A 12,092-nucleotide genomic window follows, 5' to 3' on the forward strand; every position below is an offset into this window, starting at 1 on the left:
CATTTAATAAAATTTAAATCATATTAAAAATATTTAATTTATTAAATTATTAAATATATAAATATTTTAAATTGTAATAATTATAATAAATTAAAAACGATAAATAATATTATTTTAAATTAAAAATAAGGACATTGAAAATTGGTATTATTGTGTTCGGTTGGTATTACCAAGGAATTTACAACTCTCCGCTTTTGCCTCCCAGCATCTTTATCATATTGACGGGAGCCCGGAGGCCGTAGACTTTCCACCCTCATCCCTTTTTTTTTAAAAAAAAAAAAAAAAAAAACAAAATTCCTGCCAGTATTTATTTTTTCTTTTCTTCTTGTCTCCATCCTGTGAATTTATTATTTATTATTTTCCAATTAAACTCGAATTAAAGCTGGTTTAAATTTAAAAATTAATAATTAAAACACTTTTGATCCTCAACCCAAAACCCCCTATTTTCTTCGACTCCGTTCAGAATTCAAAATTGTTTTGAATTTTCGAAGAAAATCATAATTGGGTTGTTGAATTAAGAAAGGAACGAAGATGGCAGTGCCATTTTTATTTTTGATCACTTAATCAGATGCAGGCATGTATATATTAATTAAGTCTTGCCATTTCGACACGACCACCTTGCCGTCTTGCGTACTAATTATTAAGTATCTGAAAATTCCATGTGGTTTTAGGTGACGAACACTGTACTCACAAATGACGTGAATTTGTTATTTAACTAAAATTAATTTACATTGGGATAAATTTACTACTCCATACGAGATGGGTAAAAAGAATTTTGAAGAAAAGAAAAAAAGGCAAGTTGGTCACATGAATCATCATACTTAGAATTTTGGGTTGAAATAAAATCAGCAATGATTGCAGGTGAAATATTTCAGCCGTTTCAGTATTAAATGAAGTTTCATCAAACACAAAAAAAAATATAGAATAAAGTTAAATTATACACAGATTTAATTTAATTCAACTTTATAATATAAAGTAATATTCAAACTTCTCTTCTTCAAAATTTCTTTTTTTCTTTTTTAAGTGATTAAACAAAGAGAGCATCGATAAGTGTTCCATCTAGAACGCCACTTTTTGTCATTTAAAATTTAACCTAATTTTCCAGAGTCAACAACACAATGTTTGACTATTATTAATAAATTTATTATTTATTTCCCAATTCTGGATATTATTAAAATTTAATCACTGACTATCACTGACTGCCGATTTTTCCTCTCTGAAATTATCCTGACTGACAACGTGGACAAATGTGGGACCCACTTTCCTTTCAGTTTTCTCACTAACTTTTTTATTTTCCTTTTTTAATTTGTTTTTTTTTTTTTTCAACTTTTGTTATTACTGATACTCATAAATGCTTTCCTTGCTTCTTCTTCTTCAACCCTCTCCTGGTTCCTGCTTTTGTCCCGACAAATCCATGCAACAAACCACCTCTCACTTCCCACAAGACTCGTCCTGAACCCAAAGAACCAAAATGCTTTTCTTCTTCTTGCTGATTCTCTTCTTCTCTCCTCCCCATTTCACTATCTCTCTCAATCAAGACGGCCTCTATCTCCAGCGAGTCAAACTCGGCTTCTCCGATCCCACTCAATCTCTCTCCTCCTGGAATCCAAGAGACGACACGCCCTGCAACTGGCTCGGTATCTTCTGTGACCCCAAAACTCTTCGTGTCACCTCCGTCAACCTCTCCAACTTTCAGCTCGCCGGATCTTTCCCTTCCCTCCTCTGCCGTCTCTCTTCTCTCTCTTCCGTCGACCTCCCCAACAACTCCATCAACTCTTCTCTTTCCACCGTCGATTTCTCCGCCTGTCGAAATCTTACTCGCCTGGATTTGTCTGATAACCTGTTGGTGGGTCCACTTCCCGAGACTCTCGTTCACCTCCCTAATCTCCGCCACCTCGTTCTAACGGGTAACAATTTCTCCGGCGAGATTCCGGAGACTTTTGGTCAGTTCCCGCAACTCCAAACACTAAACCTCGCGGGTAATCTCCTTAACGGCACAATACCCGTTTCGCTTACCAACTTATCTACTCTGAAAGAGCTTGGACTGGCTTATAATCCCTTCTCTCCGAGTCAGATACCCCCTCAACTCGGTAATCTGACAACCCTCGAGGTCCTGTGGCTCAGTGGGTGTAACCTCGGGGGTCAAATCCCCGAAGATTTGTCGCGTCTTACTCGGCTTGTTAACCTGGATTTGTCGACGAACCGTCTCACGGGGCGAATCCCAAGTTGGATCACTCAGTTGACGAGAATAGAACAGATCGAGCTCTATTCAAACTCGTTGTCAGGGGAGTTGCCGAAGGGAATGGGGAAGATGACAACGCTGAAGAGATTCGACGCTGCCCTGAACGAATTGACTGGGACGATTCCGGCTGAGTTGACTGGGTTAGAGCTCGAATCGCTCAATTTGTATGAAAATAGGCTTGAAGGGCCTCTACCGGACAGCATAACTCGGTCTAAAAGCTTATATGAGCTCAAACTGTTCAACAACAAACTCAGTGGACCACTGCCGAATCAACTTGGTGAGAACTCCCCGTTACAATTCCTAGACCTCTCATATAATCAATTCTCCGGTGAAATTCCGGCGAATTTGTGTGCAAAAGGGAATCTGGAAGATCTCATTTTGATATACAATTCATTTTCTGGTAAAATCCCGGAGAGTCTGGTAAAATGCCAGAGCTTGAGCCGAATCCGGTTCAGAAACAACCGGCTCTCGGGTCAGGTTCCCGAGGATTTCTGGGGCTTGCCGCGCGTGTACTTGCTCGAGCTTATGGATAATTTTTTCACTGGGCAAATATCCAAGAAGATTTCCGGTGCACACAACCTCTCAATCTTGCTGGTATCAAAGAATCAATTTTCGGGGCCGATACCAGCCGAAATCGGGTCAATACTCACGTTGGTTCAGTTTTCTGGGAGTGAAAATGAGTTCTCAGGTACGATTCCAGCTAGTTTAGTGAATTTGTGGCAATTGGGTATGCTGGATCTCAGCGCAAATAAGCTTTCTGGTGGGATTCCTGAGGGAATTCGGGGTTGGAAGAGTCTCAACGAGCTCAACTTGGCAAACAATAAGTTGACAGGGAAGATTCCTAGTGAAATCGGTAGCTTGCCAGTTCTAAATTATCTTGATCTCTCCGAGAATTACTTATCCGGTAAAATACCACTTGAGTTGCAGAATTTGAAGCTCAATTTGCTGAACTTATCATACAATCGTCTATCTGGAGATCTTCCTCCTCTGTTTGCGAAGGACATGTACAGGAATAGTTTCGTGGGCAATCTTGGTCTATGTGGTGATCTGAAGGGTCTTTGTCCAAAAACCGGAGGATCCAAAAGCCTAGGTTACTTGTGGATTCTTCGATTGATCTTTGTACTCGCGGCTGTGGTTTTTGTCGTTGGAGTGGTATGGTTCGTTAGTAAATACAGAAAATTCAAGAAGGCAAAGAAAGGAATGGCCATGTTGAAGTGGAGATCCTTCCACAAACTGGGTTTCAGTGAATTTGAGGTTGTTGATTGCCTTAAAGAAGAGAACGTGATAGGAAGTGGATCTTCTGGTAGAGTTTACAGAGTTGAGCTTAGCAATGGTGAAGTGGTGGCCGTGAAGAAACTGTTAGGAGGAGCTAAGGAAGATTCAATTATTGACTCCAAGAGAGATGAATTCGAAGTTGAAGTCGAAACCCTGGGAAAGATTAGGCACAAAAACATTGTAAGATTATGGTGTTGTTGTAACACTGGAGACTGTAAGCTTCTGGTTTATGAGTATATGCTGAATGGTAGCTTGGGGGATTTGTTGCATGGTAGCAAGGGAGGCTTGCTGGATTGGCCTGTGAGGTATAAGATTGCCTTAGATGCAGCTGAAGGTCTATCTTATTTGCATCACGATTGTGTTCCTCCAATCGTTCATCGTGATGTGAAATCAAACAATATACTGTTAGATGGAGAGTTTGGTGCAAAAGTTGCAGACTTTGGAGTTGCTAAGATCGTTGAAAGAGTCGGCAACAGCAAGGGAGCAGGTTCCATGTCTGTAATAGCAGGTTCTTGTGGTTACATTGCACCAGGTTTGCATTTTCCCCTTGCTGCTTTCCCCTTACAGGGTATAATCATTTAGTGTTCAAAAGAAATGTTAAAATGTAGGCCTTTATTTTATGCTTATTAGAGGTAAGGATTCAGTTTAATTAGTTTTGTCCAGCTTTACTTCGAGCACAGAAGAATTAGTCTGTAGACATTCTAAAGTCTATTCCATCAGTACTTTTGTTGGTTGGGACTTCTTTGACATGTCATTAGTTTGTAGATCATGTAACTCATCTTGGTGTCTTCAACTTGATGCAGAATACGCATACACTCTTCGGGTGAATGAGAAGAGTGACATATATAGTTTTGGAGTGGTGCTTCTAGAATTGGTGACGGGTAGGATGCCAACGGATCAAGAGTTTGGCGAGAAACACTTGGTGAAATGGGTGTGCACAACATTGGAGCAGAAAGGTTTGGAGGGTGTGATTGACCCCAAACTCGACATAAGCTCAAAAGAAGAGATTAGAAGGTTCCTAAACATAGGCCTGATTTGCACCAGTCCCCTCCCCATCAACCGACCTTCTATGCGCAAGGTTGTTAAAATGCTGCAAGAAGTAGGTGCGGAAAACAAGCCCGTTACTGGTAGCAAGAAGGATGGCAAGCTCTCTCCTTATTACTACAACGAAGATGACGCGTCTGATCAAGGAAGCAGGGTTTAAAGATTTAGTTGAGAGCAGGTTGTTTGATTGAATGCTCAAATACTAATTCTTTCCTTGATTTATTTGGGGAGAATATAAGTATCTATAATCTAGTAAAGGTATACATACCCCTAGAGTAAGGTAAGGCCACAGGACTTGGTATCAGGATAGCTGGTAATTGTAGGTCATGTTTGGGTTATATTTAATCAGTGTAGCTATAATTGTACAAAAGGGTAATCTTCAATTTACTTTTGAGAATTTTGTGAGGGTTCTGATATTTTGTGGGATATTGAGGGTTTAATTTTGGTGGGATCAATCCATGGCCGCCCCCATTCATTGATCTGGGGTCCCCTGCTTTTCATTTTGTGTCTCTGTGTAATTGTCATTGAAGGCCGCCTCCTCCTATAATGTTGATTTGAAAAGCTTCGTCCTTTTTGACATTTCTGCAATATTTTCTCAGCTTTAAACAGTAAGGATTCTCCTACCTTCTCCTACATGTGCATCGTCATTGTCAGTCAATAACTCAAATACCAAAAACAAATTTTATTAATTTAGTTTTTTGTAAGGCATTTATTTCGGGGTCATCATCCCACCCTTCCCTTGGAAGACAAGTATGATTCATTATCATCGTACATAATTTATATATATATATATATATATGCTTAGCTATTAATGCAATTCATTCTTTTTAAAGTATTTTTCAAAAAATATTCGGGACTTAATAATTTATATAAAATACTGCAATTTTTCGAATTTTTTTTTTGTTTTTTTTTGGGGGTTTTCTGATGGTATATCCTAATTAATATTAAGGGAACTACAATATAAGTAGCACTAATTTCATGTGTAATAATAAACTTTTAATTTGGGTCACACTGAGGTCTTAATGGATTCCTTGCTGTCTGCCCATTTTAACCCAAAGTTCTGGGCCGTAAAGCCCATTTGGTCAACGTTCAAGACAGATAAATGAAAAGCTCAAATAGAAAAATCTCTACAGAAATTGCCTAAAAAAAAAAAGTGCTTAATTTTACAGACGTATGATAATATTTTCAAATTTATAATTTATAATTTATATTATAAATAGAATTCTTGTTATCAATTGAATAAACACACTCATCCAAGACGCACTGATTTTACTCTTTCGAAACCATCTTTTAAAACACATTAATGCTGTTAATAATCTTATTAAAAATCAGATTGGAGGTGTATATTCTCCAAAGAATCTCTGTATATACATATATATACATATATTATATAATTTACTTATTTTCCCTCCTTTTAGAGAACTGAACAGGGTGTTTAACATGCTTAATGATGTTCTTCGTTTTTATGTTAGAAGCTGAAAAATCATATTTTGCAAAACCTGTATTTTATCTTTATTTGTCTTCAGTAAGTCGATGACCTTTATCAAAAGGAGAACAAATGCTAGCTAGGGAATATCATCCTTGCAGGTCCCACAGTTTTCTCACACACAATATATATATATATATATATATATACAATGATTCACATTCAGTCATGATACACGTTTGGATTAAAACAATAAAAAATTCAATTTTTTTTTTTAATAAAAAACTATAAAAGTTCCATTGGCTAGAATATTATTATGCATGTCTTTTTTTTTTTTTTTTTATATACTGAAAAGTAAAATTATCATTATATTCTGAACAATTTGACATTAATATGATAACAATTAACTGATTTGTTGAATTAGCTTTCTTTCTAAAATGGTCTAACTGTGAAAGTAGAATGCAAGAGAACAAAATGAAACAACATAGAAGTTGAATCGACATGGCAGCTTCCTTGTTTACTTACCATTGTTCTTTTTATACTCAGTAATCGTGTATAAATAGGTACTAATTCTACTTAGTTTTAACTAGTTCAATCGGTAAATTAATCATAGATTTTGAACACGAGGGATGGATAAGGCGGGTGTGAATTTCTACATCGAAATCAGTAGTAAAATAAATATAAACTTATATCTATTCTTATATCCGAAACGAACAAAAAAATTACTTATCTATTTACGTATGAAATATTTTATGTGCCACTCACTCGTCTTGTTTACTTCCTTATTTTATTTTCTAACTGTTCTGATCTATTTACGATTATTGCTTTTGTGAATATAGCAGGTAAATAATTTCACTAACTGACATAAGTCAAATATTGTATAATTGTTCGATTTTTTGCAATTTTTTATGTCCCTCTGTGTAAATAACCTAATATTGATTCACAGTTAATAGCATCTTTACCGTCAAGTGCAAATATAATTAAACTAATATTTTAATTTGATATTATCAATAATAAATATAAAATATTATAAATTTAAATATTTATTAATTAAAAATTGATTATGAGCAACATAAAAAATTTAATAATAATTATAGAGTGGGTGGAGCAGATAGATGCAGACCGAGTATAATATTATATTTTTATCTATATCTTTTCTATACTTATTTTGAGTTTATAATTATATATATATATATATCTAGAACATATTCCGTTAATTATGAATTTTAATTGCGTTGTTTGTAACAAACTGAGACGAGTTAATAAATAGCTCGCTTTAGTGTCTATCTAATATCAATATGACAATTGATACTATTTGAGATTCACAAGATGAAAGTAGTAATCTCTCTACTCCAACTCACCAATTTACAATTCAGTGTTTCATTCATATCTTTATTATTACAAGTATATTGAAGGATTCCACGAGACGAAGCCATATTTCAACACTTACTAGATACTAGATAAATTTAGTGGTTGAGATGGTTTCCCCATTCGTTTTCTATCTTGGTTCTCTTGTTTGATTCATTTTATGATTGCTTGATTTAGAGCAGTTGTACTTGGATCCTCTTATTGCACTAATGAGTTTTAATTATTAGTATTAAAATAAATGCTTGCCCAACATCCTGCAAATATATGAACACGTACACACACCACATTCATATTAAAAAATAAAATCAAGTTGTGTAATTTTTAATGCAATATTTTGTTGATAGCAATAGAAATAAATTACTAGTGTACGAAGAGTGAGGAGAGGGACGCAGGGGATTTCAGGTCCTATGTCACCCTAGAGTGTATATAAAGCTAACCTATACACAAATACCTGCAGAATATATATAAAAGTTACCAACAAATTAAAATTTTTGTTAACACCCACCAATAAATTCTATTTCTTCACGTAGACTTCTCATGTAAAGCAAGAAACCTCTCTCTCTCTCTCTCTAAGATGGCGATATATACATATCTATATGTATATATGCAGAAAACAAGTTTATATGTGATTAAAAAAAAAAAAAAAAAACTCAGGTTGCCCCATCTCCACTCAACCCATATTATCTTGTTAATTAAATTGGTGGTTTCTTTTACATTTAAACCATCCTTAGCTACAAAAACATATAATATATCAAAGCTAACTTCGTACAGTACTCTACCAAAAAAGACTCGAAAGCTACATTTATTCTCCTACAAGTTTTTCATACACACACACACACACACACACACAGACACCACAAACATAAACACATTATATAAATATATATATATACATATACATATACATATACATATACATACACACACACACACGAACATAGGCAAACCAAACGTAAGATCCAAGCAACACTTTTCCTAATTTCCCCTTTTCTCGGCCATTCGATCTTCCCATATATAGAATTTTCCTTTGGTATAATTTTGAAGGTCTGTAATTTCATTTTTTAGGTAGGTCTCTCTCTTTAGAGTAAGGACAAGGAGATCAGGTGGACAGTAGATGTACTGATCAAAACATGCAAAGAAGAAGAAAAAAGTGAAGAAGAATTCAATTCCTTTCCTACGCTCTGGGTGATATCTCATGAGGTCTTAGGAGGAGGGAATTACAGACACTTTGCTTTTTCGTTTTAAATTTTAATCATCTTTTCTCTCTTTCTCTCTCTCTCATCTTCTAGATTAATTTAAACAGTTTATTTTGGAGTGAGCAGTGGGATCAGGAAACAAGAAAGAAGAGATATTTCAGAAGTATTGTGAAATGAGCATAAGAGGAAACCTGGTGCAGGTAATTTAGGTTTATAATAAAGTGATATTACAGGAAATTATGACTTGGTGCAGTGATTGCAGTGACGTGCAAACCCTAGACACAGCCACAAACACTCCACCGTTATCATCCAACAAGACTACTACTGCTGTAATCGCTGCAGCAGACAGATCACTCAGACCTTCTCTCACTAAAACTTGCCCTTCATGCGGCCATCAGATCAAATGCCATGATCAGGTTTTGTATCTATCTATCTATATATGCACTACCCTTGTTTTCTTTCTAAGCTATATATCATGTATATATATATATATATATATATATATTTATGTGTGTTGTTTGTTATATATGCGCCTATTTTTTTTTCAAGTATTTATAATATCTAAACTGATGATGTGTACGAAAAGATACATGAATTAATTATGAGAAGTTATTAATATTATAGGGTAGTGGGTTAATTAATGATTTGCCGGGGCTGCCTGCTGGGGTGAAGTTTGACCCGACAGATCAAGAGCTTCTCGAGCATTTGGAAGGGAAGGTAAGGTGTGATGCTCGTAAGCTTCATCCTCTCATTGATGAATTCATTCCCACTCTTGAGGGAGAGAATGGAATTTGCTATACTCACCCTGAGAAATTGCCAGGTACATGCACTTCATCATTATTTTAATCATAACTCAAATACTAGTAACTACATTAATTCAATTCTTTTTTACTCTTTTTTATTGGTCATCACTGCGTAACTTTAACCAGTCACATATAAGAAGGAATACATATACATATATATATATATATATATATATATAATGTGAACGAAAATCCTCTAGAAACCTAGATGATCAGTTAAAATGAGAATGCACGTATTACTAAAACCCTCGAAATACAACCTTTAAAAGAAACCCTTTGAAATACTAACTCAAATTCCTATTTGATATATACTGGATAATTTGCAAGTATATAATAACTCTAGCATGCTTATCATACATATATAAAAATGCAGTCTCTTGTAATAATAACCCACTAGGGTATAAAAAATAAGAACACGCTACTAGCCTATTATAATGACTGTTTATCTAACGCATGCAAAATCCTGGGACTTGATTACTTTAATCATTGTTTGATAAATATATTTGGTTTCTAACCCTTCTCCTTCTTCTAAAGAAACCTCCCAACTAACCTAGTATATATAAGTAGCTGTAGCATTTTCTATACATGTATATATACATGTATATATAGCTTTAAAAAAAGAAGAAAACCCTCCAACTAACTCCATTTCTATAGCATTCAATTATCATTACAAACGATTTAAGAAACCCTCCAACCAACCCTAATGAAAATTAGATGGAACTAGATGTATAACGAAATTTCCCATCACCAATTGGTCAATCCCTTGATTTTCTTTTTGGTTCTTCTTTGAAGAAATAAATCATCAATAAACTCACACAGTATATCACCTATGAAATATATATTAGCTCATAATCAAATGTCTTAATTCCAAAATTAATTTAATTTAAATACTAAATTTTGTGTAACACATACTAATATCAGTATTTCTAAAATGACAATCAATATAGGAGTGAGGAAAGATGGCCTAGTCCGTCACTTCTTTCATCGACCTTCCAAGGCATACACGACAGGAACTAGGAAGCGAAGAAAGGTGCACTCGGACTCGGAAGGGGGTGAGACTCGTTGGCACAAGACAGGCAAGACAAGGCCAGTTTTTATTGGCGGGAAAGCAAAAGGGTATAAGAAAATACTTGTTCTTTACACCAACTACGGCAAGCAAAAGAAGCCTGAGAAGACAAATTGGGTGATGCACCAATACCACCTTGGCAATAATGAAGAAGAGAAAGATGGTGAGCTTGTGGTTTCAAAAGTTTTCTACCAAACACAACCCAGGCAATGCGGCTCAGCCGTCATCAAAGACATGACTCACCACCCACCAAAATTGAAGGGACAAGGACACGAGGGTTCGAATTTTAAAAACAGTTGCAGTACTACCACTACTCCTAATATTGATCATCATCGTCATTACTACAATCCTCCATTTATATCATTTGATCAAGGTGGACAAAATAGATCCAGCTCCGCTCAGATACTTCCCCATTTTGCAGTCCATGATGGGTCCTCTTTTATTCCTTGAGAAAGAACGTTAAAAAGTGAAAATGCAAAGCATATATGTGAAGTATTACTTACACTTACTTATCATATCATGCAATATAAATGGGTTAATAAATTAATGTATTGATATTCTTAGGATAATCACCAAAAGGTGGGAGAAGAATAAGGAACGTTTCTTTACAGTACACTTTGAGAATTTAGTAGGTTGGCCTTGTTTTTTGGTTCTTTTATTTATTTATTTTTAATTTCGTGCTTTGTACAGTAGTGTCGAGTGAGATTTAATTAAATTTCACGTGGGTCCTTTAATCTGAATCTGGGAGGTCAGTGTTAACTTTGAAACTGTACAAAGAATATTTTATTTTTTGAAAGGGAGGAAAAGCTGTATTGAGAGAGAAAAGAATATTGATAACTACCCCCAAGCAGGTATTCTTTTGATTCCTAGAACCTAATTGTTCAGTTTTTTTTTTTTTTGGTTATAATACTGAATGAAATGAAGTGTAATTATCTCTGTGTTCATGTGGCTGAATATGTGGCTTGCAGGCTTTGTTTAGTTTGGTTTAAGTACCTTTTTGAGATGCAGTTCTTTGTTGTGATCGCTCTCTACGTTTGTTTTGTATCATTTTCTTAAAGAGTTGATGAGCTGTTATAAATCCTTTAAACTATTGATGTTTAAAAATTAGGAAGTTTTCTTGAAATCTAAAAATCCGTATACTTAAGAGTAACTATAGTAGCATTATAGAAGTATATATGAGTTTATTAGAGGACAATTTAGTAATATAGAAGCAAGATTCCTCTTCATTCAAACTCTTATGGAGATGTTTGAGTAGATAATTTTCCAAATCTAGTTTCGCCCAAAAATGCAGATGATGTCTTATTGCCTGTCAATGATTTGTTGGAAACCAGCCACCATAATCAGTCATCTCTTTTTGTTACAAACAACAATAATCAGGCACCATTTGGGCAGCGAGTTCCTGTTGGGTCCCTTCTTATTTATAAAATTATGGCTGCAATCTATTTCTCAAAGACCCTCTAGAATTTCTGAGTCTTCTGCTTTATATCCATGACCTCCTCGTCTTTAGTTATGATCATCTTTCTCTGTCACACGAAGCTTTTATATGGCAGTATCTAGCAATCTGGAGCCTCAATCGTTGAGCAGGCAGTCACTGATTTTCACTAACGGGAATCCATCCGAGCTGAACTACAAGCCATGGAAGAAGACAGCAATACATGGTCCATTGTACCAT

At 35.2% G+C, this 12,092-nt stretch overlaps 2 protein-coding genes across 2 annotated transcripts; both read left to right on the forward strand.

Moving 5' to 3' along the window:
- Positions 1-1,359: 1,359 nt before the first annotated feature.
- On the forward strand, positions 1,360-5,140 carry HAE (Leucine-rich receptor-like protein kinase family protein). The gene is made up of 2 exons (XM_088215487.1): positions 1,360-4,049; positions 4,321-5,140. The coding sequence occupies exons 1-2, from the start codon at positions 1,472-1,474 to the stop codon at positions 4,719-4,721; spliced, it is 2,979 nt and encodes a 992-aa protein (XP_088071613.1). The 5' UTR covers positions 1,360-1,471; the 3' UTR covers positions 4,722-5,140.
- A 3,137-nt stretch (positions 5,141-8,277) lies between these two features.
- Positions 8,278-11,044, forward strand: NAC073 (NAC domain containing protein 73). The gene is made up of 3 exons (XM_022038613.2): positions 8,278-8,967; positions 9,176-9,371; positions 10,302-11,044. The coding sequence occupies exons 1-3, from the start codon at positions 8,791-8,793 to the stop codon at positions 10,868-10,870; spliced, it is 942 nt and encodes a 313-aa protein (XP_021894305.1). The 5' UTR covers positions 8,278-8,790; the 3' UTR covers positions 10,871-11,044.
- Positions 11,045-12,092: the final 1,048 nt, after the last annotated feature.

This window comes from Carica papaya, chromosome 3 (assembly GCF_054855325.1).
Source record: "Carica papaya isolate Zhongbai chromosome 3, ASM5485532v1, whole genome shotgun sequence".
In the NCBI taxonomy this organism is placed as follows: Eukaryota; Viridiplantae; Streptophyta; class Magnoliopsida; order Brassicales; family Caricaceae; genus Carica; species Carica papaya.